This window comes from Urocampus carinirostris, chromosome 3 (genome assembly GCF_059441175.1).
Source record: "Urocampus carinirostris isolate Australia breed hairy pipefish chromosome 3, RoL_Ucar_1.0, whole genome shotgun sequence".
Classification (NCBI taxonomy): Eukaryota; Metazoa; Chordata; class Actinopteri; order Syngnathiformes; family Syngnathidae; genus Urocampus; species Urocampus carinirostris.
The window spans coordinates 258,667-284,616 of NC_142351.1; the positions used below are offsets into that span (position 1 = coordinate 258,667).

Genomic DNA, 25,950 nt, shown 5'->3' on the forward strand with positions numbered 1-25,950 from the left:
CCGAACGTGGAGTAGTCCGCGGTGTATGCTGGGATTTATCTACCGGCGTTTCATTGGCTAACCAATGTGTCAATCATCATTTGAATCGATCGCTATTGGCTAAAGTTATTTGAAGGTCAAGAGGCGGATCCTTTTTATAATTTACAGGCTGCCATTGGCTTAAACGGCGAAACAAAGCCTGCAATTGGCCGGAAAAGATGAATGCGTATAGCACGTGGCTGACGGCATACAGAAAGCATTTTTTTACTATTTTGTATTTGTAAATATTTTATTCTCCTGGATTTACTAAACTCACGGATATAAGAGGACCACGGCTGCACATTATTATGAACACAACGACTTCGGTGAGCTACTCCGGCTATATATCTTGTTTCAGACTGAACTCGATGTTTCTGTGATAAGCGGTGCAGATAATGGATGGAATGGAGTGTCTATTTTTAAATTCAACTCAATTCCAAGTCTTTATTGTCATATGCGCAGTAAAGTTGCGAGCGAAAAAGAAAATAGAAACTAAGGAATAGTTGGCATTCCTTGAATCCCAAGACTTTAACCTTCCGAATGATGGAACGATGCATTTGAGTGACATGGTACGGACACCGCATCCGCACGTGTTCTCGACACGTATTTGCGTCTTTGCAAGCTTTCGGATTGTTAAAGGGGTAATCAGTTGGACTGAACTATCTGACTGTTTTGCCCACGTTCCCATTATAGCGCCTTATAATCCGGTGCGTCTTATGAATGTCAAAATAGGACCAAAAACTATTTTTTCGGGGTGCGTCCTATAACCCGGTGCGCCTTATAGTGCGGAAAATACGGTAAGCTAGCTATCTTGGTCATATCCCTCAAGAGGGGTGACTGACACCAAGACACACACATACAAGAACAAAGAAAATAAAAAGGAAATACATCCAAAAAAAAAAGACACACACATAAAAATGTTTGGAGCATGGCCAAGCCAATTGCCCAAACACCCAAACAAGTTATGCACCTCGGCACCCAAGTTGGTCATGCTTTTGTCCCTCCAGGCGTGCAGATCATGGATGGAGATAATGGACAATCCGAGTTGGCTGTCCGAATCCAAAAGTCATGGAAAGTAATCCAGTTGCAATATTATAGTATCGGGATGACGTCATTGATGACATTTTTAACGGGATAACTAGTAAAAAAATCAGTATGCCGTCGTGGGAAAATAATACCGCAAAAAAAAAAAAAAAATCACTTTTCATGACCCGGAAATTGTCAGTTTAGAGCCCCGCCCACCACGTTTGTTCTTCCGGGTCACCCTCAGCTTTGTTCCTCCACGGTCGTCTCGTAAAGCTCCATTTAACTCCGTAAAAGCGTTCACGTAACTCAGATAAAGAGTTAATGGTGAGTTTTAAAGCCGGTTCAAATGTGTTCCGTAGGGAGCGGAAATTTCAAAGAGGAGCTTTACGAAGAGAGCGAGCGAGAAGCTCCGAGGCTAACTCCAGTTAGCATGAGCCAGCAGCTCCAAGTCGTGATGGAAGGAGCAGGTCGGTCGCTTTCTTCTTTTCCGCTCACAAAGTCAATTTAACAATTACTTTTCGATTTCATATTATCAATGTGATTGCTCGGAGGTAGTGTCCGTGTGATTGATATCACCTTTTTTTATGTTTTATTGAAGAAAACGGGAATGGGAGCCACCAGACGCGCCACAGGAAATCAAATCAAATCTATTTGTAAAGCACTTCAAACAATCCATTATCTCTCAAAGTGCTGTATAAAAACATTTAACATACAACAAGACGGTCGAATTCCCACTCATGTCAAAATCACTCCCCCTGCCTCGACAACCCCCAAAAATGTATACTCACACGCACACAAGGGTTACAATCCAATCAAATAGACAGCTACTCTATTCATCCCTTTAGGGAAATTCACACTTCCAGCAGTATCCTTTAGTTGATTATGAACAGATGAACAGGATGGCCTCGGGGTGCTGTGTTGTCGTTTAGCAACAGCAGAGTGGACAACGTCCCACGCTAGGCCAAAAGTTTGACGTCCCTGCGGCAGATGGAAATCTTTGTGCCCAGGGTGACACCGCCTCCTGTTCACGCAGATAGCGAGTCCGGCTCCTCTCCGCTTTCCTCAGGCTTTCGTGTCTCTGTCTAACAGCGCTGAAGCCGGGTAGCTCCAGATAGCTCTGGGTAGCTCCACGTTAGCGTCTGTGATGCTAGACGTGAGCCATGTTAGCGTAAAACACTGCACACTGCACTCCCTGTACGCTTTGATGTTTTTTACCCGCACAGCCAGTTCCTCTGTCTTATTTGGTACCATGATTACAGACAGTACCGAAAGCTTATATTGCCGCTTAGATTTCATTTTAGCTTTGGATCTGCATCCACGATAGGGCCCCTTCATCACGCCGGCAAGAGAATTCTTCAGGGCAGGGAGTCGATTCCTCGAATAAACGCGTTTTTGTGCGTTAAACCCATAACCTTAGGATCAGGTTTGGGTAGGGTTACTTGAACTGGATGACTTTCAATGACTTTTGAATGACTCTAATAGCAAATATGCTAAGAAAAGACAAAAGAAACTCAATAGGAATCAAATGATGACTGACAAGACGTGGTAAGCTTTCTCTCCTGGCTTTGATCTCTTTGATCTCCGGCAAAACGAAAATCAAATGCCACAGAAACAAAATGAAAATCAATCCAAACAACTTGCCAACGTCATTTTTGCTGTTCCATGGATTCCGTTACTCCCCAAGCCTTTAGTTTCTTTTGTCTTTTCTTAGCATATTTGGTATTGGAGTCGTCCAAAAGTCATTGAAAGTAATCGGGTTCAAGTAACCCTGCATAGGATAGAAAGTAATCCAAAGTGTATTTGTCAAACGGGACGCAAAATAGCGAAGATGGAAGCGGACACTTAAAACAATAAATCACAAAAAGAGCTCGGAGCTGCTGGAAAGGCGGCGCCTATGATATGTTAAAAAGATTTTTTCTTGTTGCGTTTATGTAAAAAAAATAAAATCAAATCCACATTTGGTGTGTGTGTTTTTTTCTAAAACGGTGTGTGTTGTGTCCCGCAGACATCAGTGAAGAGAATCTTCTTCCTTGGCAACAGGAGACAAAGTTGCCCGACGTCCAAAAGAAGGAAGAGGAATTTTTCGAGACGCTCGAGGTTAAAAAGGAGGAGGATTTCGAGAGCGACGGTCTTCAAAAAGAGGAGGATGGATCGGAGCACGTTGTCATTAAAAGGGAGGAAGATTTCTGGCGGTTTCCCGTGACCTCGGAACGTGAAGAGAACAAGGAAACGGTTTCTCCCAGTAGAAAATCCGGCACGACGGTCGACGACGGCATCGACGATGGCGACCGACGGCGGGAAGGTGATGACTCCGATCGCAAATGAAAAACCTTTCGACACGAGCCTAAATTTGAATGTTTTTATCCATTTTTTTCATCGATAGACAAAACGATTCAACATAACTGACAATCGTACGTTTTTCTCCCTCTCCCTCAAAGGAATAAAAACGTATTCTAGTCGGTATTTTCAATGATGCAACTCAAGTAAAAGTACCGTAAATTCTGGACTACAGAGCGCACCTGATTATAAGCCGCACCCGTCACATTTTAAGGGGAAAACCGATTTGGTCCATACACAAGCCGCACCTGTATATAAGCTGCACGCGCCGCATCAAAAAAACATAACACAAACACAAAATGAATCCAAGCCAAACTTCAAGTCCCACGATTGAAATGAAATGTCCTTCACTGAAGCACACGGTCTAAAAATGACGGCCCCCAAAATAAACGTAAAATGATATAGGTACTTAATGTTTGATGCAAACCTGCACATTCTTGGTGCCCGTTGATAGTAATCCAAGGGAAAAAAAAGTGTATATTTCCAAAGGTAAGGGTGGGAAAAATATATATCCGCTATTGTCCGGCGTGTCCACAAAAACTCACCTTTACCGGTCCCGAATTCCCATCAGCCCGCGTTTGCTCCGCCCCTCTTTTTTAATTGGCCCGTTCAGAATAAGTGTCTCAAAAAAATACAAATAAATAAATGACAAAAATATACAGTTGCAAATACATATGACACATATTTACAAAGAAAGACGGTACACCGAGAGAGTTTTCAAAGCCTTAATCATAATAATATAACCTTCCTCCTTATGACTGAGGTCATTAAAGTTATCTTTCTCAGTTTTGGAAAGAAACGTTATGGTGTTGATGACGTCCCATCCTCCCTCATCCCAATTCATGTCAGCATTACGTTCACACCGACTGATATGCACGAAGCGGATCTGTTTCCATCTAGATCGAACCGCTCGATTGCTTTTAGTTTGAAAGCTTCGTCGCGAGCCTTTCTAAATGCGAGTTGTACGACGAGGGTTTGTTTAGGCTCAGGAGTTGCGGTCTTCCTCGGCGCATAGATTCCACCGGTCTAAATCTTACCTTATATACTCCAGCTCCGCTGGCTAACTTCCCAACAAAAATGACACAAATTGGCCGCAGGGTTGAAAATTTGGGAAAAAGTAGCGGCTTATAGTCCGGAATTTACGGTACTGTTACTTCAGAATAAAAGGACTCGAGTAGAAGTAAAAGTAGTCGTCCAAACGCTTACTTGAGTAAAAGTCAAAAAGTGGAAAAAAATGATCATATTCAGGCACCCGAAATGCCGCCTGATCCGAGAGCATTTTTTTTCATGTCCGTACGAGGAGCGGATTCAATGGATCCGAAATCAGAAATTGTCACGGTGAGATTTTTGATAATGGAAAATGGCGAGGCCGTCCGCCAATCTTGCCAAGAAGGATCACTTTTCATTCCTTTTCTACATTTCGTCTTCAAAAGTGTCACCGCGCCTTGCTCTTTAAACAATTCTCCATATGAAATATCAAGTAGACTTCAGACTCAAAGGAAACCCTTTCGTTGCCGCCGACTTTACAAATATTTTTCGGTTTCTTACAGTAATGCCTTTGATGGAGATCATCGAGAGGCTTTTCATTGAATGGTCTTTGTTGTCATTGATAACAACGCACTTCAGGACAAACGTGGAATAAAAGGATTTGAAGCAAAACGAAAAAATTGTCCATATTCCTGTAAAACAGGGCTGTCAAACTCATTTGAACTCGGGGGCCACATGATAGAACAAACCGGACTAGTAGATTCAAGAGAAAGAAATCAGAGAAAGAGGGAGGGAAAAGAAGAGAGGGTGGGACAAAGAGAGAGGGAGAGAGCGTAAGAAACAAAAGATAAAAAGTTGTGAGAGAGGGGGAAAAGAAAGGGAGAGGAAGAAAGAAATCCAAAGAGAAATAGGAAGACTGATGGAGAGAAAAGACAAAAGAAAGCAAGAAGGGTAGGAAGAGAGAAGGAAAAAAGGAAGTTAGAGCAAAAGAAGTTAAAAAGACACAGAGAGAGAGAGAGAGACAAAGAGGAACAACGGAAGAGAAAAAGAGAGACACAGAAAGTGAAAGAGAGTGGGAGAAAAGGGGTGGAAAAGAGAGCGAGAGAAAGAAATACAAGTAGAGTCTTTGTTGGAGGCACCTGGCTTTGGCAACATCAAGTGGACATATTTCAACCTGCAACTTGTTTTTCTCTTGCGCTTCTCTGAGTTGTCTTGCGGGCCGCATTCAATCCCTTAGCGGGCCCGATCTGGCCCGCGGGTCGCCTGTTTGACACCCGTGTTGTAAAACTTGTTTTGGGGATAATTATCTATTCATTTTGCAGATATGTTCAAATGATTTTTGTATCGATTGAGATTCTTCCCAAACTTTGTGTGTCCTGCAGACGTCGGTCCAGAGAAACCTCTTCCTTGTCAACAGGAGACAAAGTTGCCCGTCCTCAAAAAGGAGGAAGATGACTTTATAGAGACGGTCGACGTTAAAAAGGAGGAACGTTTCCGAGAGTTTCCCGTGACCGGGGCCCGTTTCACCACGGGAGATCGACGCGAAGAGAACAAGGAGAAGGTGTCTCCGAGCAGAACGGCTGAGGACAACGACGATGGCTCAAAGGCCAAATGTCCGCAGTGCGGAAAAATCTTTCGACACAAGCGGAATTTAAAGCGCCATACCATGATACACGCCGGGGAGAAACCCTTTGACTGCTCAGTTTGCGGTCAAAAATTCGGCCTGAAATCCAACTTAAAAATCCACGTCAGAACCCACACTGGTGAGAAACCCTTTGCCTGCTCGGTGTGTGGTCAAAAATTCTGCCAGAAATCCAACTTAATGAAGCACTCTAGAACCCACACAGGTCAAAAAACATTCGCCTGCTCGGTTTGTGGTCTGAATTTCAGTCGGATGGGAAACTTAAATACGCACAGGAGAACCCACACTGGTGGGAAACCCTTTGCCTGCTCGGTTTGTGGTAAAATTTTCACATATAAATCAGACTTAGGAAGGCATGAAAGAACTCACACAGGTGAAAAACCTTTTGCCTGCACAATTTGTGGTCAATTTTTCAGTCGGAAGGGAAACTTAAATACGCACGCAAGAACCCACACCGGTGAAAAACCCTATGCCTGCTCAGTTTGCGGGCAACGATTCACATATAAATCCGATTTAAAAGGGCACGAAAGAACCCACACGGGTGAAAAGGCTTTTGCCTGCTCGGTTTGCGGTGAAAAATTCACGTGGAAAAAAAGTTTAGAACTACACACAAGAATCCACGCTGGAGAAAAACCTTTTGCCTGCTTAGTTTGCGGTAAGACATTCAGTTGGAAAGGTTATTTAAAAAGCCATTCAAGAATCCACACTGGTGAAAAACCGTTTACCTGCTCAGTTTGCGGTAAAAAATTCAGTATGAAATCAAACTTAAGAGACCACACGAGAATCCATACGGGCGAGAAACCTTTTTCGTGCTCGATTTGTGGTCAGAAATTCACCTGGAAATTATGCTTAAAAAACCACCTGGTAACACACACTGGTGAAAAAACTTTTTCCTGCTCATTTTGTGGTCTAAAATTCAGCCTCAAAGGAAGTTTGGAAAGTCACACAAGAACCCACACTGGTGAAAAACCTTTTGCTTGCTCAGTTTGTGGAGAAAAATTCAAATGGAAAAAAAGCTTAGAAATACACACGAGAATCCACGCAGGTGAAAAACCTTTTGCTTGCTCGGTTTGCGGTCAAACATTTGCCCATAAATCAGACTTAAATGACCACACGAGATTCCACACTGGTAAAAAACCTTTTGCCTGCTCAGTTTGCGGTCAAAGATTCGGGCGGAAAGATCACTTAAAAATTCATACGAGAACCCACACTGGTGAAAAACCTTTCGCCTGCTCAGTTTGTGGTCAAACATTCACTCATAAATCACACTTAAAAGTCCACACAAGAACCCACACTGGTGAAAAACCTTTTTCCTGCTCCGTTTGCGGTCAAAAATTCAGACGGAAAGAGCACTTAAAAATCCACACAAGAACCCACACTGGCGAAAAACCTTTCGCCTGCTCGGTTTGCGGTCAAAGATTCAGCCATCAGGGAAACTTAAAAAAACACACTCATAATTAACTAGTTTCTTGTTCAGTTTGCGGTCAAGGATTTTCAAGTCACAAAGTGTGCTGGTGAGAATGGCAGTCATCAGCTCGGTAGCCTAGATGGTAGGGGCGCCCGCTCCGAGACCGGGAGGTCGCCGGTTCAAGCCTCGGGCCGAGTCATACCCAAGACTTACAACATTGGTACTCGTTGCCTCCCTGCTTGACGCTCGGCATTAAGGGTCGGAATTGGGGGGTTTGCTCACCTGATGACTAAAACGGCGGCGCCCCGTTTGGCTGCGGCTGCGTCGGCTCGCTACAGTTTAACTGTACGGGTCAGGTGGACATTTCCTTCTGTGTGCGTGGTTACAAAGAATGACAATAAAAGTCAATTCTATTCTATCACTATTGATGCCACTGATAAGTCTAAACTTAGCCTATTTTTCTAATAGTTATTCTAGATGTTTTTTTTTTTAAAGCACATGTGTTGCTGCTTATATTCCTTTTTGATTGATTATACGAAAGGAAGAATAACAGGAATTACGAGGATGTTCCACTATTAAGTTTTCCCAAGTACCGTACTTTTCAAGCATCTCTTGCGTACGTATGTAACTATAACGTTATATCTTTTGGAGTCGACTTAATCGCGATGTCAGTGGTTTATTGCACGAAATTGGAATAAAGACATCCAGGCTAACTGAATAAGTGCAGCTCGATCTAGTCCGGCTTAATGGGTTGCACGTTTGCCAAAGCCGGCTGTCGATAGCTGGGGTAAAATGCGCCCCGCAGATTCTTCAAAGAGACCCCCGGGATCCATCTCGGAATGACAGATCGAAAAGTGGAGCCCGTGATCTTTTACAGCCTGATGGGAGTTTTTGAAAGAAATGAGAAGAATGATACGTTACACCGTCTATTAATAAGGAAAGGACATTAGCAGGTATTTTGGGCACCGGCTTCTCGAAACCGCATCGGATTTGACGAGCGCCACGTCGGGAATACCCGCTGTCGAGAATAGATCGCCGTAGCAACCGAGCCGGCTCATTTTCATTTGTTTTCTTGCGAGCCACTTGAGACTCGACCGAGACAAAGATATCTTGGTATAATCCCTCATCTCGGATTTTGATTTTACGATATCCCCTCGATCCCAGGGTTTCATTTTGAATCCGATTGTGATAGTATGATTGCCATTTCATATTTTTTTATTCTCGTTATCAAAGCGCGACTATTCTGTAGATTTCGTTATCTTCTGTCGTATGTAAGAATATTAGAAATGTGAATCTGTGACTTTGATCTGAATGTGATTTACTGTCATTTAACAACTTCATACATTTAGATTTGACTATGAATCAAAATGTCACGTGCTCATTCCATTTATTTTCTTTTGTTTAAAGTGTAGCCCTTGTTTTGGGTTCCCCGTTTCACTGATCTCATCCTTTTTTGGGGCAATGATTTGACCGCAACCTTATTCCTGAAATGAAATGTCCTTGTTCTCCTATTAAACTCGTTTGGATTTTTTTTTTCCTTGAAATTTCTCGTCAACGTGTACATTACGCGCCCACGTGCGATTGTCGTGCAAGTCCTGGAGAATTGCGTCACCGTCTCGTCAGCAAATCCGAAGCATTTCTAAACGTAGATAAACAATAGTGTCTTTTGTGAGCGTCTCGTCTTTGTTCTTCATTATGAATGATCTCGCTCTCAAAGGTTAGCGGTTTGAATCCCTGATGTTACTTTCACCATGTGCACCCCCTGCAGCATATATCTGCCGTTTCTCATTTCCCACTGGAGAATTGACTCCATTTTTCAAAGTGACCGAGATCATTCCTGCATTTCAAAGTGGAGACTGGTCCAATTTGTGTAAATGCAGATGCTCTGGGTCTGTGTCCTGCCAATCAATCCTGGAGAATGAGTGAATGGTAAGAATGCTAATTGTGTCTTTATTTTGAGTACGATTTGATCTCCATGCAATCTAAGTCAGGGGTCAGGAACCTTTTGGAGCAAAAAATGTTTTCAAAAGAAATGGAGAGAGCGTTACGTCTCGTTCCTGTAAACAACCTGCCTGCCCTGAACTTTCACTGCTCGTTCAATAAAGGCACAGTCAGTAAATAACTATAGCATTAAACTCAGTAAATGTAACTTGTATTCAATGGTATAAAACCCTTTAAAGTCAAATGTATAAAATCCTTCAGAAGGCAGCTGATTGATGAACAAGAATAGTGGAAGATAAATCAGTCAGTTATACGATTTCAACATCTATCCATGTTGTATATTTAGACTAGTGTGAAATGACAGCTCTGTTGGATAGAAAAGAAATGCTGTGCGAGTCACTCATCTTGGTGCGGCACGTTACTGACCCCTGGTGTATGCCAACCAGCAGCGACTCCATTTCCCGAGAGTGCTCAGGAAAAATCATCTGAAACGGCAGCTGCCGATGTCCTTTTACAAAGCCACAGCGGAGAGCATTCTAACATACTGCATGACGCCGTGGCATGCCGGGTGCACGGCAGCTTAACACACACCGCACAAAAAACTGAAACTCTTGCAAACACACCACCTCATACAGATGTCAAATTGTATTCGTGCCGATGCTCGCTTTGCACAATCTTGACTATTTTTGCACTTAACGCATATTGCACTCATACCATCCCAAAACTAAGTAAACACCCTTCATGCCCACATTTTTTGTGTCAATATTGTGTCAATTATAACCTTATCTTCTTTCTTTTCTTCGATCCTCACTGTTCAATGTGAACCTGGAGTGCCACGTACCATTTCGTTGTCACACTATATTCAACCCATTTTGGAACAATGACAATAAAGGTAGAATCGATTCTATTCAAAGTAAAGAACGGAACGACAGGTGGGCATATTTCAAACGGGTTTTTATTTCTGTGGACGAGAAACAAAAGCAGACAAATATGGCGGGCGAGGAGGACGAGGGGGAGGGGCGATCGGGTCGTCGGAAGCCGTATATATAAAGAAACCTCCTGAAAAACTATGTACAATTTGTATTTGCATACAAAATATGCCACTCACCATAAAAATCAATATATTTCTTTCTCATCCCTAAAAGTAGATCTGCTGTACAGATGAGACATCCTTTCAAAATAAAACCGTTTCAAAAGAAAACAAAAAAAATCGGAGAGAAAAAAGTTGAAAAATCCAGTGGCGGGAAAAAAGGAGAAGCCGCGCCGTTCGGTCCGCGGAGAATGAGGAGAGAGTCGGATTCCCCGGGGAGAACTCAAAGTGAGCCGGCCTTTTGACAAGGTATAAATAGAAAGACGCGGAGGAAACGCCGCACACTTTTCCTAGAGCGATAAACAGCCGTAGAAAAAAAAACAAACGCTCCGGCTCATAAACATAGATATGCCATTTTACATATATTCATACGTATGTACAGCTTTGTCAAAACGATATCCAGTGGTCGATTTTTTCTTCCTCTCCGCTTTCGATCGGAAAGGAGCTCGCCGGCTCGTCTCCGTTTCGTCCCGTGAGGCCTTCGGGTCCTTTTTTTGTCTGTCGGTAAGGAAGGAAGCTTTCGGAGCGGCGCGGGCGGGAAGCGACGTGACGGCGAAGCTCCCTTTAAACTCTCAGGTAGAAACGAATGCCCTTTTTTATCCCTGCATTGGGTAGAAAACCTTCGCTCGCGCGAAAAAAGATCGCAAAGGAAGACTCGACTTCGTGCCGGATCGCGCCGAAGACCTCGCGCTCGCCGCGGCTCCGCCGGAGGAAACGGTTCGGGGCTCCCGATCGCCTTTTTCCTTTCCGCGGTCGGGAACCGCTTCCCGTTCGTCCTCGGAGCTCGGGATCCCCCCGCTCGTCCCCGCCCCGTCCCGGTCCTTCTCGTTTCCCGCCGGGATCCGTGAGGTAGACGCTTCCGGAGAACCCCCCCCCCCCCGTCCCCCGGGAGTGCCTCCAACCTCTGAGATTGTCTCGCTAGTGCACGAGGGGGGTGCCGTCTGAGGGGTTTCGGAGGTTCGACTCCAAAAAAGGATCGGTAGTCCGGTGCTTTAAGAAGCGATCGTTTTTGGTTCTTTTTTTTTTTGAAAGACGCTCGTTCGACCTCGGGGGGGGCGGACCCGGGACGGGAGGGGGCCGGACTTCTTTTGCGTGGAGAGAGCGCGAGAAAGAGAGCAGCTTATGCACTGGCAAAGTCTCATTAAAAAAAAAAAAAAAATCGAGAGAACGCACGCGACGGCAAAGTCTCAAAACGGGACGAAAACCGAAACAAACGCCGCAAAAGGAGGCCGCTCCGGGTCAGGGCTCTAGAAAGCGGCTCCGATTCGTCCCCGGCGTGGGGTAGGCGGAGCCGAAGATTCCGTGCTCGCGGTCGGGTCCGGGCTCCGCCTCCGTGCTCCGCCTCCGTGCTCCGCCTCCGTGCTCCGCCTCCTCTCAATTCATCCACTTGCGGCAATTCCAGGCTCCGCAGTGGCACGGGATCTTGTGCTGGTCGTCCTCAAAGTCAAACTGGTAGTCGTAGGTCAGCTGCCGCACACAAAGACAATTTCCCGCCTGAGAAAAGGACATCGGGGCCGCGAGGACCCGTCCATCGAATCCGCCGAAGGCGTCGAGCGGTCGTATGCGCGAGCCTCCGAGCGCGTTCAATCGAGGGTCGTCGCGCCGAGAGTCGCAAGTACCGCTTCGGTCCGACGGAGGGCGCCGAGATTGCTTTTTAGAAAAGAACCGTCTTACTTTTCTTTTTGATCGAACGTTGCGTGGTGACGTAACGGCGTTATTATTTCAGTAACGGGGTCGTCTCACCCGTGACCGTTACTGACGGTCAAAAGCGCGGCCTTACTTTGTCTGCACGACTGCTATTTCAGGTCAACAAAAACACGGTGCCGGAAAACACCCATCAACGATTCATTCGGAAAGAGGGAAATGATCATTTAAGGGTCCGTCGTCAATTCCTAATCCCAAAGGTGAGAACCGCCAGGAAAAGTATGCGTGCGTCTGCGTGCGCAGTCAAACTTAGGAACAATCGACAAGACCGGATCAAACCATGTCCGACGATTCACGCCTTCAAATTTAAATACCAAAAAACATTCCTGGCGAAATACAGGGATGAAGAAAATGGGGTCGATTGGAAATACTGCGTCTAGAACTCTGGGTAACTTTGTGTTATTGTTGCTATTGTTATATTGGAACTGTTATTATTGCTATTGTTCTTATTATCATTGGTGTATTTAAGAGGGAAGATGAAGGGGTATTTGCTTCTTACTAACCCTTTTCCAACATATTATGTTTTGTTGTGGAGTTCTTGTTTTGGTCCGGTTCTAATTTGAACGTCGGAATCGAGTTTCCATCGCAAGAGGCCTCGGCCCTCGAGCCACCGATAAGCAGGCGGGAGCCTCGCGCGGCCAACGCCGCTATCCGCGCGCGAAAGGGTAAAGCGCATCGTGGAGCGCTCGTCTCAGGACCGAGAGGTCGCGGGTTCGATTCCCGGCTCCCCGCGTCCTCGGCCGAGACGCCCGCGGCGAGGCCCTCGACGAGGTTTTACGGCTCGGCGTCTAAACGTCACGGTTTCCGTGGACGGCCGTCGTGCCTCGGAGCGGCGGCGTCTTTTGAGCGTTTTGGATGAAAGTGGAGCTCGGACGCCGATTTGACCGGACCCGTCGTATGCTCTTTGGCTACGAGGCGGGGTCAGCCTCGCGTACGTACGTACCTCTTCCCCTTTGGGGATTTTGCGACTGGAGATGATGATGATCTTGTCCTCTTTGTCGAAAGTCACCACTTCGGCCACGCAGTTGGGGGCGCAGGAGTGGTTGACGTAGCTGCAGGGGGGAGGAAAAGAGAGGAAGATGGTGAGGGGCTCCCGCAAGAGTTTTTGTCGGCTCGGGGCCGTCGGGGGCTCGTGGCTCACCGGGCCGGGCCGCCGGTCAGCGTGGCGTCGATCACTTGCTCGTTGTTGATCCGGAACATGTAGATGCCTCGGTTCTGCCGGACCGGAAACACGGAAATGGGTCAATACGGTACCCATTAAAGCGGGAACAAATAAGTGAGAGCGTAAAAAGCGGAGTAAAAATCTTTAAGGTGGCCGAAAAATGCGCTCTTATCATAACGATAGTTTGCGACGGAGAGCGAGCGTAAAAAGCGCGGAGCGCCCTACCTGCGACTCGTAGATCTTCTCCCGTCGGTTGGCGACCTCGTTTCGGATGACGGTCCCGATGTACTCGATGACCATGGTGTGCTTGTCCAGGTCTTTGGCGGCGTAGAGGCCCAGTCCCTGAATGCGCGAGCGGGCCAAGTACACGTTGGTCTTCCATTCGGTTTTCAGCCGGCGGTACTGCGAAGACTTGGAGTGGACGAACTGTTTGCTGTAAGGCGTGTTCATCTCGCAGGTGAAGGTGCTCTGGTACGCCTTGGACACGCTGGTGCTGTTCAAAGTGTGCGGCCTGTGCGCCCGAGCGCGGCAGAGGAGGAAACCCGTTAACCCGTGCCGTCCGCCCAAATCCGCTCCCTAGTGCCGCCGTGGCGACGGGGATTTACGCCGGGGGTCTCAAACTCCGTCGACTTTAGTTAGCGTGGCGCTAAATCGATCGCCGGCAGCTCGCACCCCCTGACGGAGCCTTTATTGTCGCCGGCGACTTGAATCGGGCAGAACCGTACTTCTCAAAATTCATTCGATACGTGGACCAGGGGGAAAAAACACAGTAACATCAAACATGCGTACAGAGCTCTCCCCCTCCCCCACCTCGCCGGATCTGACCATCTCTGCCTGACCCTCACCCCCTCATACACCCATCTCCGGAAAAAAACCAAGCCTGCGACAAGGACGATACAAACTGGAGTGCCACGTCCAATTTGGTTGTCACAATATGTTCAACCCATTTTGTAACAATGAAAATAAAGGTCGATTCTATTCTATTGTATTGTATTGAGGGCCGCCGAAACAAAAGTTGGACCCGAATGGATTTTCCACCGGAAAACTTCTGATTGAAACAAATCCAGTGATCTCAAAAAACAATTTTAAAATGCCACACATAATCTGCTGCACTGCTAATCCTCAGTAGGGTGCTGGCTATCTTCGGGCAGTGGGCAGGAGACACCCCGAACTGGTTGCCACACTGTGACAGACAATTCGCTCTCTTATTCCCACCTAGGGACAATTTGGACCGGCCAATTCACCTGACGCGCATGTTTTTGGGATGTGGGAGGAAACCGGAGTGCCCGGAGGAATCCCACGCAAGCACAGGGAGAACATGCAAACTCCGCACAGGAGGTTCGAACTCATGACCGCAGAACTGTGCCGCACACGCGCTAACCACTGCGCCGCCGCGCCGCCCGCGACCCTACTGAGGATAAGCGGTGTAGCTAATGAAATGAAATGAAATGATCTGCATTTATATAGCGCTTTTCAAGTCAAGACTTCCCAAAGCGCTTTACAGTGTGCTTCACATTTCCCAATAGCGGCCTTGCAGCCATGTAAGGCGCTAACCTGCTTATTGGGGGTATTAGGGGTTCAGTGTCTTACCCAAGGACACTTCGACATGTAACACGGAGGAGCCGGGATTCGAACTGAGATCTCTTGATCCCAAGACGAGCGCTCTACCTCCTGAGCCACTGCCGGATGAGATGAATGCCACACACATTTTTGATATCATGAATGTATCCTTCCGCGACGCGAGGCCTGCCTGGGCATTCTCCACAAAAACTAGCTTGAAACACACGAAACCTCTTTGACTAAATAACAAGTAAACCAATATGGCGACTGGCTTGCAAATAAAATCAAAGCGCCGCCGCTGTTATTTCGCACTTGTGTCTGCTTCTATCTTCGGAGCTAGCTAAGCCTTCGGTACCGTCCGTAATCACGGTACCAAATAAGACGGAGGAACTGGCTGTGCTGGTGAAAAACATCTAAGCGTACAGGGAGTGCAGTTTGCTGTCTTTTACGGAAACGTAGCATCCCGGACGCTAACGTGGAGCTACCGAGAGCTATCCGGAGCTACCCGGCTTCAGCGCTGTTAGACAGAGACACGGAAGCCTGCGGGAAGCGGAGAGGAGGCGGACTCGAGGCGGTGTATCCCTGGGCACAAAGATGTCCGTCTGCTACAGGGATGTTGAACTTTTGGCCTAGCGTGGGACGTCATCCACTCCGCTGTTGCTAAACTACAAGGTAGCCTAGACGGTAGGGCGCCCGCTCCGAGACCGGGAGGTCGCCGGTTCGAGCCTCGGCCGAGTCATACTTAAGACTTACGATGCCCTGCTTGGCGCTCTGCATGAAGGGTTGGAATCCGGGGGTTTGCTCACCTAATGACTCTCAACACAGCGGTCGGGTCTAAAAAACGTGGCGCCGAGAGGTTGGCGTGTCAAATGATTTCCTGTATATATCATGTTTATGGTTTGAACTGGCTGAATAAATACAAAACAAATGACAAAAAAAAAATCAACACACAGGTATACTGCCGGAAATGTGAATTTCCCTACGGGGATGAAGAAACGATCTATCTAATGTTACTCGGATGACGTCGCAACTCAGGAAGTCGAAGACGAGACGGGCCGTCCAAAATGGATTATCGCGGAAAAGAATTGGAATATAACGGTATTATGATGATGCAAACAGAATGTACTATTGACTCCCATTTTAGAATTGGAGTATATCGTAAAGCCTCACCCGTACCTGGAAGCGACCGCGTGGGAAATACGGTGCCACGCAACCGTTCCAGACGGCGACCACGGCAAAGTCAGATAGCGATGACCGAGACAAACACCTATTTACGACTGCGCTGACAGAAAAGAGGGCTGCGAATGTGGTACGATGGTCTGCATTTCATATATACGGCGCTTTTTCACGTCACTGAAGACCCCCCAAAGTGCTTTCCCATGCGCTTCACAATTTTCCCTTTTACACACCCATCAGGGTCTTGCCCGAGGACACTCGGACAGCCGGGAATGGAACCAACTAACGCCGCCCTAACGCATCCGTCAAACGGAAGCCCCATTTTTCAACAACTAGAGCGCCGCGGCGACCAAACAGTTCCGCCTCCGGGAAAAGTCAACGGAAAGACGATGTCGTCGGACCTATTTTATTTTGAAATCGACTCTCGAGCCGGAAGCGATGTCACGTTTAGAGCCACGGTGCTTAAACGTCATCCTTTCCACCGACAGCCGTCCACTTCCGTCGTCGTGCCTCGGAGCGGCGTCGTCTTTTTACCGTTTTGGATGAAAGTGGAGCCCGGACGCCGATTTCAATGGACCCGTCGTGTGCGAGTTTCTCACGCTCTTCCTTTCGAGACGGATACTTTGAACGGATTTCACCGAAATGCTCCTTTTTGTCAACAGTTTGGGGTCGGAATCGTTGTACGGTTTGGGAATGACGGGGCCCAGGGACGCGGGGCGCTTACCTCTTGCACTGCGTGGGCACTTTGGGTTCGGATCGAGCGCAGCCGCTGGGGTTGATCATGAGGGGCAGCTCCATCAAGGGGTGGCGCCCGTATCGAAACTGGTAGTTTTGGCAGTTCTCCACTCCGGGCAGCTGAAAGACAAAAAAAACGTTAGCGCGGACGCGAGCGGGGCCTCACCCTGCGGACGGTCCCTCCTTCAAAACGTTTTGGCGCTCGCTTTCCTTTCCGTTGAGGATTTTCAGATTAGAAGCTGAGAAAATGATCTGGTTTTTAATGCGGGACACCCCGGAGGAGATGGCATAGGGGGGCGCTTATTCTACCTGACTGTTGCTCGTTATCTCAACTATTATTCTTTTCAGATTCAGATCTACTTTATTGCCATTCTAGTGTATACAGAAGGAAATGTCGATACATACTAGCCGCACAGTTTCCTTGAATGTACAGATATAAATAAATGTTGTACTGAGTTAGAGTATTGAAGTACTGATAATATGCTAAATAATTTATAGCTATTAGCGGCGTTATAAGTCTTCGGTACCATCCGCAATCATGGTAAATGCCAACTCACGACCAAATAAGATCATCGAGTGCGGGTGGAAAACATCGAAGCGCACAGGGAGCGCAGTTGCTGTGTTTTGCGGAAACGTGGCTCTTGTTTAGCATTCCGGACGCTAACGTGTAGCCACCCGGAGCTACCCGGCTTCAACGCCGCTAAACAGAGACACGAAAGCCGGGGGAATCGGAGAGGAGGCGGACTTGCTAACACGAGGTGGTGTATCCCTGGATTTTCACAAAGAAAAGTTTTCCATCTGCCGCAGGGATGTCAAACTTTTGGACTAGCGATATGTCATCCGCTACAAGCACCCCTCGGGCATCATGTTCATCTGTTAATAAACAACGGGGTAGACTGCTGGAAGTGTGAATTTCCCTACGGGGATGAATCAAGTATCTATCTATCTATCTATTATACAGTAGTGCAAAGAGTGCAAGAGGAGCAGCTAACCAGATGTGCAAAATGGGCAGTCAGGTAAACAGTAACAATAACACTAACAATAACACTGTAAGTACAATAGTGCAGAGAAAAATATGTGCAAGGAGTGGCTAGCTATAAAGAACTGCCAGTAGTGCAAAAAAGTCAAACAAAAGCAAACAGATGTACAGATTAGCAGCAGTTTAGATTTACTATGTGTTTGATTGACCATTTAACAGGTTATTATGCATTATTATGCAAGGTTTTTACCATTCCTGTCGCTGTTCTCTTTCAGGGCAGATCTGCTTTTGGAGACTAGGACAGTTATTAAAAAGCAAGGACTATTAAAAAAGGTCGGAATTTCTTATCTAAGGTCCGGACTGTCTCTGCCCCGTTCATAACGCATCGACGTCTTCTCTAATAAACTCTACGTTTACCGATCGTTTCTCCGTCTCGGGGAGGACCTTACGACAGGACGGAACTTTCCATCTAAGGTTTCTCCTGGCGAGCCGGAAACGGCTCGCCGTCTTCCGTCCCTATTCTGAGCGCGTTCTAAACCTATCGCCGGACAAACGGAACGGCAGCGTCAAACGGGAAAGGTTTCGGTATTTTCTCTGACCGATTCGGCGATGCGCACGACGGCGTGAACGGTGAAGCCGAACATCTCCTCTCCCTTCACGTGTTCGGTGAAAAGCTTCAACATGGACGAGTCGTCTCGGAGCTTGGCCACCTCGGCCGCCACCTGTTCCCAGATGCCTGGCGAGAGAAGAGGGCAAAGGTAAGAGTTTGTCGCAGGGCGGGCGCGAGCGGGGCCTCACCCTGCGGAGTGGCGTCCCGGTAGTGCAGATCCTCCATGCCGTGTTCCAGGACCCGGACCTCGAAGGAGGGTCGCCCGCCCTCCTCGGCCACCCGGCAGCGGTAGCGGCAGCGCTTGTTGGCCACGCGGGTGCTCCAGTAGATGCGGGTGGCCTCGTAGCCCACGGGGAAGATGGCGCTGGGCGAGTGGAAGGCGGCCATCTGCGAGGGCAGCAGCTGCCCGGCGGCGTGGAAGATGAGGCCGCCCACCCGGAAGAGGTGCAGACGGTCGGCCCTCTGCAGGATGCCGGCGATCTGCTTGACTTCGTCGCGCTCCACGTAGACGCGGCGCAGGACGGCAAAGTGGCAGAGCTCGTCCGGGCTGGCGCCTTTGGGCTTGTGCTGTGGGCACAGGGTGGTCTTGTCCTTGAAGAAGGTGCAGCGGGCCCGGACGGCGCAAGCGAAGTGGTAGACGTTGGGGCAGCGCAGGCGGTTGCAGCTGTTGGTGGCGCCCGTTTTCTGGCAGCAGGCGCAGACGCTTCGCAGGCCGCGGCGCAGGGCCACCTCCACGTTGATGAGCGCCCCCCCTTGCGTCTCGTAGACCTCGGTGGACCACAGGGCGCAGTTGAGGTGCACCCAAAGGTCTACGTCGATGTTGAGGAGGCGGGCCGGACCGTCGGTGGCGCCGTCGCCTTCCTGGTGGCAGAAGCAGCACTTGCGGCGGTCCCTCGGCAGCCTTTCGGGCCGCAGGGCGATGCCCAAACGCTCCATCAGCTCCGACACCTCGCGACCGCTTTCCTTTTTGGAGCTCCCCTTGCGGATGTTAAACACCACCTGCAGCCGCTTCCAGCGGACGCCCTTCCACTTTTTGGCCAACGAGGCGTCCTCCTCGGGGGACGGCGGCCTGCGTTGTTTGAGCGCTTTATGGGAGGAGTCGGGCGAGCCGGGCGAGCCGGCGGGCGATACCTCCGTTTTGGCCGGCAGAGCGGGAAATTCTCCCGGCTCGGGTTTTTCGGGGGTGAAGGCGGCGTCGGAGGCCGTCTCGGAAGCCGTCACGGTGGAGGCGGTGGAGTCGATGCCCTCGGCGCCGTCGGGCTCGGGTTCCGTCTTGATCCGGACCGGGGAGGGCGACTTTTTGGAAGTTTCGGGGACGGGAGGAGGGGGAGACGGCGAAGGAGGCGGGGACTCCTCCACGGGTATGACGGGAAGATGGCGCACGTCCAAGTCGTTGACGTTGGTGGTGTAACAGTGCTGGACCGTTTTGTCCGCCGCAAATTCCTGAAAGAAAATCCGCGTCGATAAATGTCAAGTATTGTGGAAAAAAACGCTCAACTTTGTTTAGAGGACAATTAAGGAAAACATCTCAATAGAATGCGAGACTAATATACGTGGTCGGAGGAAAATTGTATGTCTTGACCAAACTCTGAGACGTTTTGGTACCAATGTCCTCGTGTCCTTGTATAAATATTAGCCTTACGCTAATGAACTCTTCCTGGTCGGATCCTTCGAAAGCAACATCCGCCTCATGGGTCACTGTCATCAGCATTCGAGTTCAATTATGGACCGATATTTGGCGTTGACAGCAGGATCGGTCGAAGACTCGCGCGGATGGGTCGAAAACATCGGTTAAAACTCGGGCCGTCGGGCCAATGGACAGGGACGCTCGAGAATACGGCGCAGAAAAAAGTCCATTATATGAATGGTCATGTAACCGATGAAGGTCAAGATGCCCCGATTGTCCAAATCTGGTGATGTACTCCAATTAGAATTTCCTCCCGATTCGGGCCAATAAGGGAGCTTTTTCCCGGTCAGGTCTCGGTGTGGATCGTCTGGAGTCGGCTTACATAAGGAACGCATTGGGATAGAAAAAAGGCAAATTCCAACTTGTTTACCCCGAGTGCAAATGTTGGCGAATATTATTATTAACGATCGCCTCGGACGAAAGACTGGCGTTCGTCCTTCCAAGATTTCCTGGCAGGAAGCGGGCCAGGTCAAACGACCCAAAACATTTCTTGGAAGCCGACCCCAAACAGTTCTCGGAAGTTATATAAAAGATGATAAAACACTGTCCGGTGTCGTGCAGGTACACGTGCACGGGGGAGGGACGAATACCGATGTGGTATTAGGATATAAAAAGCCACCCGTCTCTGAAGACGAGGAGAGACTTGGAGATTCCTGTTGCAATGAACCGACTCTCCCTCCTACGTCAGGACTCTTCGCATCTTGTGTAATATAGGGTGGGGCAAATTGCTCGGGCCGATTCCAGGATAGTCCTTCAATCTGGCACTCGCCGCGCACGTCTCTCGTCGGCATTTAAGATCAATTCTTTTGAGAATAAAAGCATCGACTGACCTGTTTGATGAGGGACATAATGTCCACTTGTTTCTTGAGAGTGCAGCCGGGCAGGGACACGTCAAATTGTCTTATCCACTCGTCCTGACTGGACGAGGCGACGTCCTTCAGACAGACGGCACCTGCGAGACGCTTGCAAATCAGAAAACGGGGACACTGAAGCCATCCCCCTTTCGACGTCGACAATTTCTTTTAGGTTTTTTGTTGTTGACTTTCTCCGCATGAAAATAGCCAATGGGTGCTATTGTCCACACTCACGATTGATATATGTATATAAGCTTGGCCAACAAGGGGAACACTTTCACAAATGGCAAAACTCAAAAGGCTTTTGATATTACGGTCCAATTGGGACTTTAAGCTGCAACTTTTTCCCCAAGTTTTCAAACCTGCAGCTTATGCGACCACCGACCGGCCGTTGCGATTAGCCGCACGGATGCATTCGTGGCAGGCTTGAAAGTTTGGGGAAAAAGTCCCGGCTTTTAGCCCGGAATTCACGCTATGTTGTTACCAGGTCGATTACAAAAACTGGAGTTAAAAAGACTCAGTGGACTCCTAAAAAAATGGAAATGAGCCAGCGCACCTCGTCTGCCCTTAGGGGGCGCCACCTCCGAGTGCTGTAAAGGAAATGGACGAAACCTTTGTAAGCGCGTACCGGAGTGGGCGGGTCCTTTGGCGAGCCGGTCCTCGGCCGTCCGCTCGGCATTGTGGGAAGGGAGCGTCACCTGGTAGGAAGCCGGCATCCTGGTCTTCAGCAACTGGGCCATGGCCATCATCACCTGGTTCAGTTTCTGGGAGAAAAACAAAAAAACAGGGAGGGGGAAATGAGCCCGTTTGTTTTCTCGGTTTCTGACGCCAAAAAGTGACGAGGGCGGGCAATGACCTTGGCCGCCATGGAGGACAAGGTGAAGGTCACGGCCACCTGCTCACTTGGGGCCTTTCCCCAGGCCTGGCTTCTTCCCTCCTCAAAGCTTTTGCTCTCCGAGAAGGCTGCCCCAGAATGAACGTGAATGAATGAAAACTTCCGACGTTAAAATAAAAAACAGAACAAGAACAAGAACTCAAAAACAAGGGGTGTCAAACTCATTTGAAGTCGGGGGCCACACCATAGAACAAACATTCTGTCGGGGGCCGGACGAGTAGATTAGAAGAGAAAGAAAAAGAGAGATCAAGAAATAAGAGAAAGAGGGAGGGAAAAGGAGAGAGGGCGGGACAAAGAAAGAGAGAGAGGGAGCGTGAGAAACAAAAGAGATAAAAAGAAAGGTTGTGAGAGAGGGGGAAAAGAAAGGGATGGGAAGAAAGAAATCCAAAGAGAAATAGAAAGACACAAGGAGAGAAAAGAAAGCGCGAAGGGTAGGACGAAAGAGAAAAGGAAAAAAGAAGGTTAGGGCGAAAGAGGTTAAAAGAAAGAGAGTGATAGAGACAGAGTGGGAGAAAAGAGGTGGAAAAGAAAGAGAGAAATACAAATTCAGTGTCTTTGTTGGAGGCAGCTGGCTTTGGCAACATCAAGTGGACCTATTTCAACCTGCCGCTTGTTTTTCTCTCGCGCTTCTCCGAGTGTTGACTCGCAGGCCGGATTCCATCCCTTAGCGGGACCGATCTGGCCCGCGGGCTGCCTCTTTGACGCCTGTGTTTTAGACGCACTATTCCCAATCTCTCGTATCACCCGTTTCCTTTCTCTCTGTATTCCGCCAGTCGTGTTTTTTTGTATTTAAAGTTGAAGACGCGAATCGTCGGACATCGTTTGCTCCGGTCTTGTCAATTGTTCCAAAGTGTGACTCCGCACGCAGACGCACGCCTACTTTTCCTTTGGAATTTTGAATTGACGACAGCCTCTTAAGTTAGAATTTCCCTCTTTCCCAATGAATATTTTTGGGGATGTTTTCTGGCACCGTGTTTTTGTTGAGCTCAGAAAGCAGCAAAATTGGACCGGATCATCTCATTTGAATCGTTTGGACGGCAGGAATAAGACACGAGTAGGATTTTGATATCCTACCCTGTGTATGGTTCAAATTGCAGGTGGAGGATACAAAGGAGCCAAAGTCAACTTTTGTATCAGACCTTGGTGTGCAAACTGCGGACCCCCCCGGGCTCTTTTCTTCCGGCCCGCCAAAATAACTCTAAATAATAGTATATCGAGTACTCACAATCTTAAAATGTGAGCCTTTGTGCGTCTACGAGAAACATAGGACTACAAAAAGACTTGAAAAGGACTAGAACTTCATTTGTAATGCGTCAAAAACGGACCCCCTTTATTTTTTTGCTTTCGTTCTGAAAAGTAACAAAAACAACAATAGAAATACGACGACGGTAATACGACTTTAAAACGACGTGGCGAATCTAGTGCTTGAAAGGAGGGAGCTGCTATTATTTTGCTTTCATTGTGAAAAGAAAAAGCATAGAAATACTAGAAAAATACGACGACAGAAATCAAGAAAAATACTCCTGTCGACACAATACATGAACACTGACCCAAAAAACACGACAGTCATATTTTGATAGAAAAATACTACTAGAGAAATATCAGACCAAACATATTCGAATATGGAAATAGCTTAGAGCACAGGTCTCAAACAGGCGGCCCGCGGGCCAAATCAGGCCCGCCAGACAATACTCGGAGAAGCGCGAGAGAAAAACGAGCTGCAGGTTGAAATAGGTCCACTTGATGTTGCCAAAGAAAGGTGCCTCCAACAAAGACGCCATACTTGTTTCTCTCTCTCTTTTCCACCCCTTTTCTCCCACTCTGTCTCTCTTTTTTTCTTCCTTTGTTGCTCTTTGCCTCTTTCTCTCTTTGTCTTTTCAACTTCTTTTGCTCTAACTTTTTTCCTTTTCTCTCTCTTGTCTTTCTCTCTTCCAACCCTTTGCACTTTCTTTTCTCTCTTCTGTCTTTCTATTTCTCTTTGGATTTCTTTCTTCCCATCCCTTTCTTTCCCCCCTCTCTCACCACTCTTTATCTTTGTTTCTCACGCTCTCTCCCTTTTTTCTTTCTTTGTCCCTCCCTCTCTCCTTTTCCTTCCTTCTTCCTCTTATTTCTCGATCTCTCTTTTTCTTTCTCTGGTATCTAGTCGTCCGGCCCCCGACAGAATGTTTGTTCTATGGTGTGGCCCCCGACTTCAAATGAGTTTGACACCCCCGGCTTAGAGATATTAGGTAGACGCTTACAGAAATACTACAAGAAAACTAGGGTAAGAGTACAAAAAACTACAGTAACACTGCAAAAGTGTTGATACGATTTTGCACCAATTGTTTGAAAATCAATTTGACGAAATAGAAGATGTACGTGTCTGCGTAGCTCCCCCTTTCTAAAGGAGAGCCGTTGTCAAGGTCACCAGGAGCCTCCCCTCCAAGAAATATATTTTTTTTTTTGCCTGCGGAAAGAAAGGCAGACGGGAGTTTTGGACAAATCGTACCCGGGATGTTGGTGCGAGGAATGACGGGTATGACGGGCGAGATGCTCCTCTCCGTCTCCTCTTCTTTGGGTTCCCGCAAGCGAGGAAAGCGAGGCGTCTCTTCTCCCGCGTCGCTCTCCGGGGAAGACGCCGGGATGATGCTTTCGGGGGCGTCCTCGTCGTCGCTCTCCATCCTTTGCGGGACAAATTCAAGCGGGTCTCTCATTTTTGGATTTTTCTTGACTTTGATGACTAATATCTTGCTGCTAGCACATACTTTGTGCTATTTTGAACCGTACCATCTGTAATCTACTATATTTTTGGGCTCCTAGAAACTGACATGAATTCTGCCATCGTGCCTCAACAACGGGCCACGTCACACTATCGTGGATGCAGAGCCGAAGCTAATGCGAAGGCTAAGCGGCTAGTGGCGTTATAAGCCTTCGGTAATGTCCGTAATCACGGTACCAAATAAGACGGAGGAACTGGCTGTGCTGGTGAAAAACATCAAAGCGTACGGGGAGTGCAGTTTGCTGTCTTTTACCGAAACGTGGCTCACGCCTAGCGTTCCGGACGCTAACGTGGAGCTACTAGGACAGACAGAGACACTTTAGCCTGCGGGAAGCGGAGAGGAGGCGGACTCTCTCTCTACGTGAACACGAGGCGGTGTAACCCCGGGCACAAAGATTTCCATCTGCTGCAGGGACGTCCATCTTTTGGCCTAGCGTGAGACCTCATCCACTCCACTGTGGCTAAACTACAACACAGCACCCCGAGGCCATCCTGTTCATCTGTTAATAAACAACACAAGGATACTGCTGGAAGTGTGAATTTCCCTACCGGGATGAATAAAGTATCTATCTACCCAAAGGGATTTGTGGTTGTTGTTAGTGTGTAAAAAGCTCTAACCACTTTTTCGTTGATCTGTGTGTATTTCACGTGTTTTTCAGGGACTCCTTGCAGGAAATAGTAAAGGACTATGTCATCTGGTGCATAAAGTTTCATTTTTATTTTGGGATAATACATCACGTTAAAACAAATCCACTGAGGAGCCAGCTCTTCTCATCGAGCCGAAAGAGCCGGTTTTCTAAATAGGGGTGTCCTCTTGGTGAGCATCTGGGCTGAGAGCAGGCCTGTTCCTTTAACGCAATTTCTAAAATTGGTCTTTGTGTATCGCGCGCTCGGTGGATGCCCTTCGAGCATGCGGCTTTCGAATCTGAGCGTTTTGAAGGGTTTCGAGCACCCGTACGAACCCCGAAGATTGCGAGGAAGGGGCGAGGAACGGGAGGACGTACCTGATGTCCTCGTTGTGGTTATGCGGCGGGGTGGGAAGCGCCGCCAGGATGTCCACGCTCTTGCTCTCCTCCGGAAGCGCTTCTAGGGGAGAGCGTTCAAAGACAAAATGGAGACTGGTGAGCACAGGTCTCCCAGGTGGCGCCCCCTAAAGGCAGTCGGGGTACCCGCTGATGGCTCCTTTTAATAATTCACCGGGTCATAACATAAAAAGGTTGTTATTCAATCAATTCCATTGATCAGTATTTTTTAGCAATCAAGTGAGTAGAATGAGAATTCATTCGTGTATTAAACACATATATGGAATTGTGTATTTTGATGGATCTTTCCAATTCATGGGCATAAAATGTGAAGTTTTTTTTTTTTTAAGTTAGCTTTT

The 25,950-nt window shown here is 47.9% G+C and overlaps 2 protein-coding genes across 7 annotated transcripts in view; one reads left to right on the top strand and one right to left on the bottom strand.

The window, feature by feature from the left end:
• Positions 1-1,269: 1,269 nt before the first annotated feature.
• Positions 1,270-16,162, top strand: LOC148368180 (uncharacterized). Its single transcript, XM_088330258.1, has 4 exons — positions 1,270-1,511; positions 3,050-3,346; positions 5,751-6,299; positions 16,020-16,162. The coding sequence occupies exons 1-4, from the start codon at positions 1,391-1,393 to the stop codon at positions 16,121-16,123; spliced, it is 1,071 nt and encodes a 356-aa protein (XP_088186384.1). The 5' UTR covers positions 1,270-1,390; the 3' UTR covers positions 16,124-16,162.
• Positions 10,297-25,950, bottom strand: part of kmt2d (lysine (K)-specific methyltransferase 2D) — a 76,503-nt gene continuing 60,849 nt past the window's right edge. For all 6 annotated transcript variants that reach the window (XM_088330139.1, XM_088330142.1, XM_088330141.1 and 3 more), the window contains 12 exons: positions 25,574-25,655; positions 24,300-24,472; positions 21,773-21,879; positions 21,545-21,680; positions 20,893-21,014; positions 18,564-19,818; positions 18,365-18,501; positions 16,776-16,906; positions 13,541-13,826; positions 13,295-13,368; positions 13,097-13,205; positions 10,297-11,916 (listed from right to left, as the gene is read on the bottom strand). In XM_088330139.1, the coding sequence (XP_088186265.1) occupies positions 11,824-11,916; positions 13,097-13,205; positions 13,295-13,368; positions 13,541-13,826; positions 16,776-16,906; positions 18,365-18,501; positions 18,564-19,818; positions 20,893-21,014; positions 21,545-21,680; positions 21,773-21,879; positions 24,300-24,472; positions 25,574-25,655 (2,705 nt within the window). In that variant the 3' untranslated portion in view covers positions 10,297-11,823. The remainder of the gene's footprint in view (positions 11,917-13,096; positions 13,206-13,294; positions 13,369-13,540; positions 13,827-16,775; positions 16,907-18,364; positions 18,502-18,563; positions 19,819-20,892; positions 21,015-21,544; positions 21,681-21,772; positions 21,880-24,299; positions 24,473-25,573; positions 25,656-25,950) is intronic.

Coding starts and splice junctions, on each gene's coding strand:
- LOC148368180 (XM_088330258.1), top strand. CDS start 1,391: ATGTGTTCCGTAGGGAGCGGAAATTTCAAAGAGGAGCTTTACGAAGAG. Junction 1,512..3,049: donor AGTCGTGATGGAAGGAGCAG/GTCGGTCGCTTT, acceptor TGTGTCCCGCAG/ACATCAGTGAAGAGAATCTT. Junction 6,300..16,019: donor GCACAGGAGAACCCACACTG/GTGGGAAACCCT, acceptor CTCCCATTTTAG/AATTGGAGTATATCGTAAAG.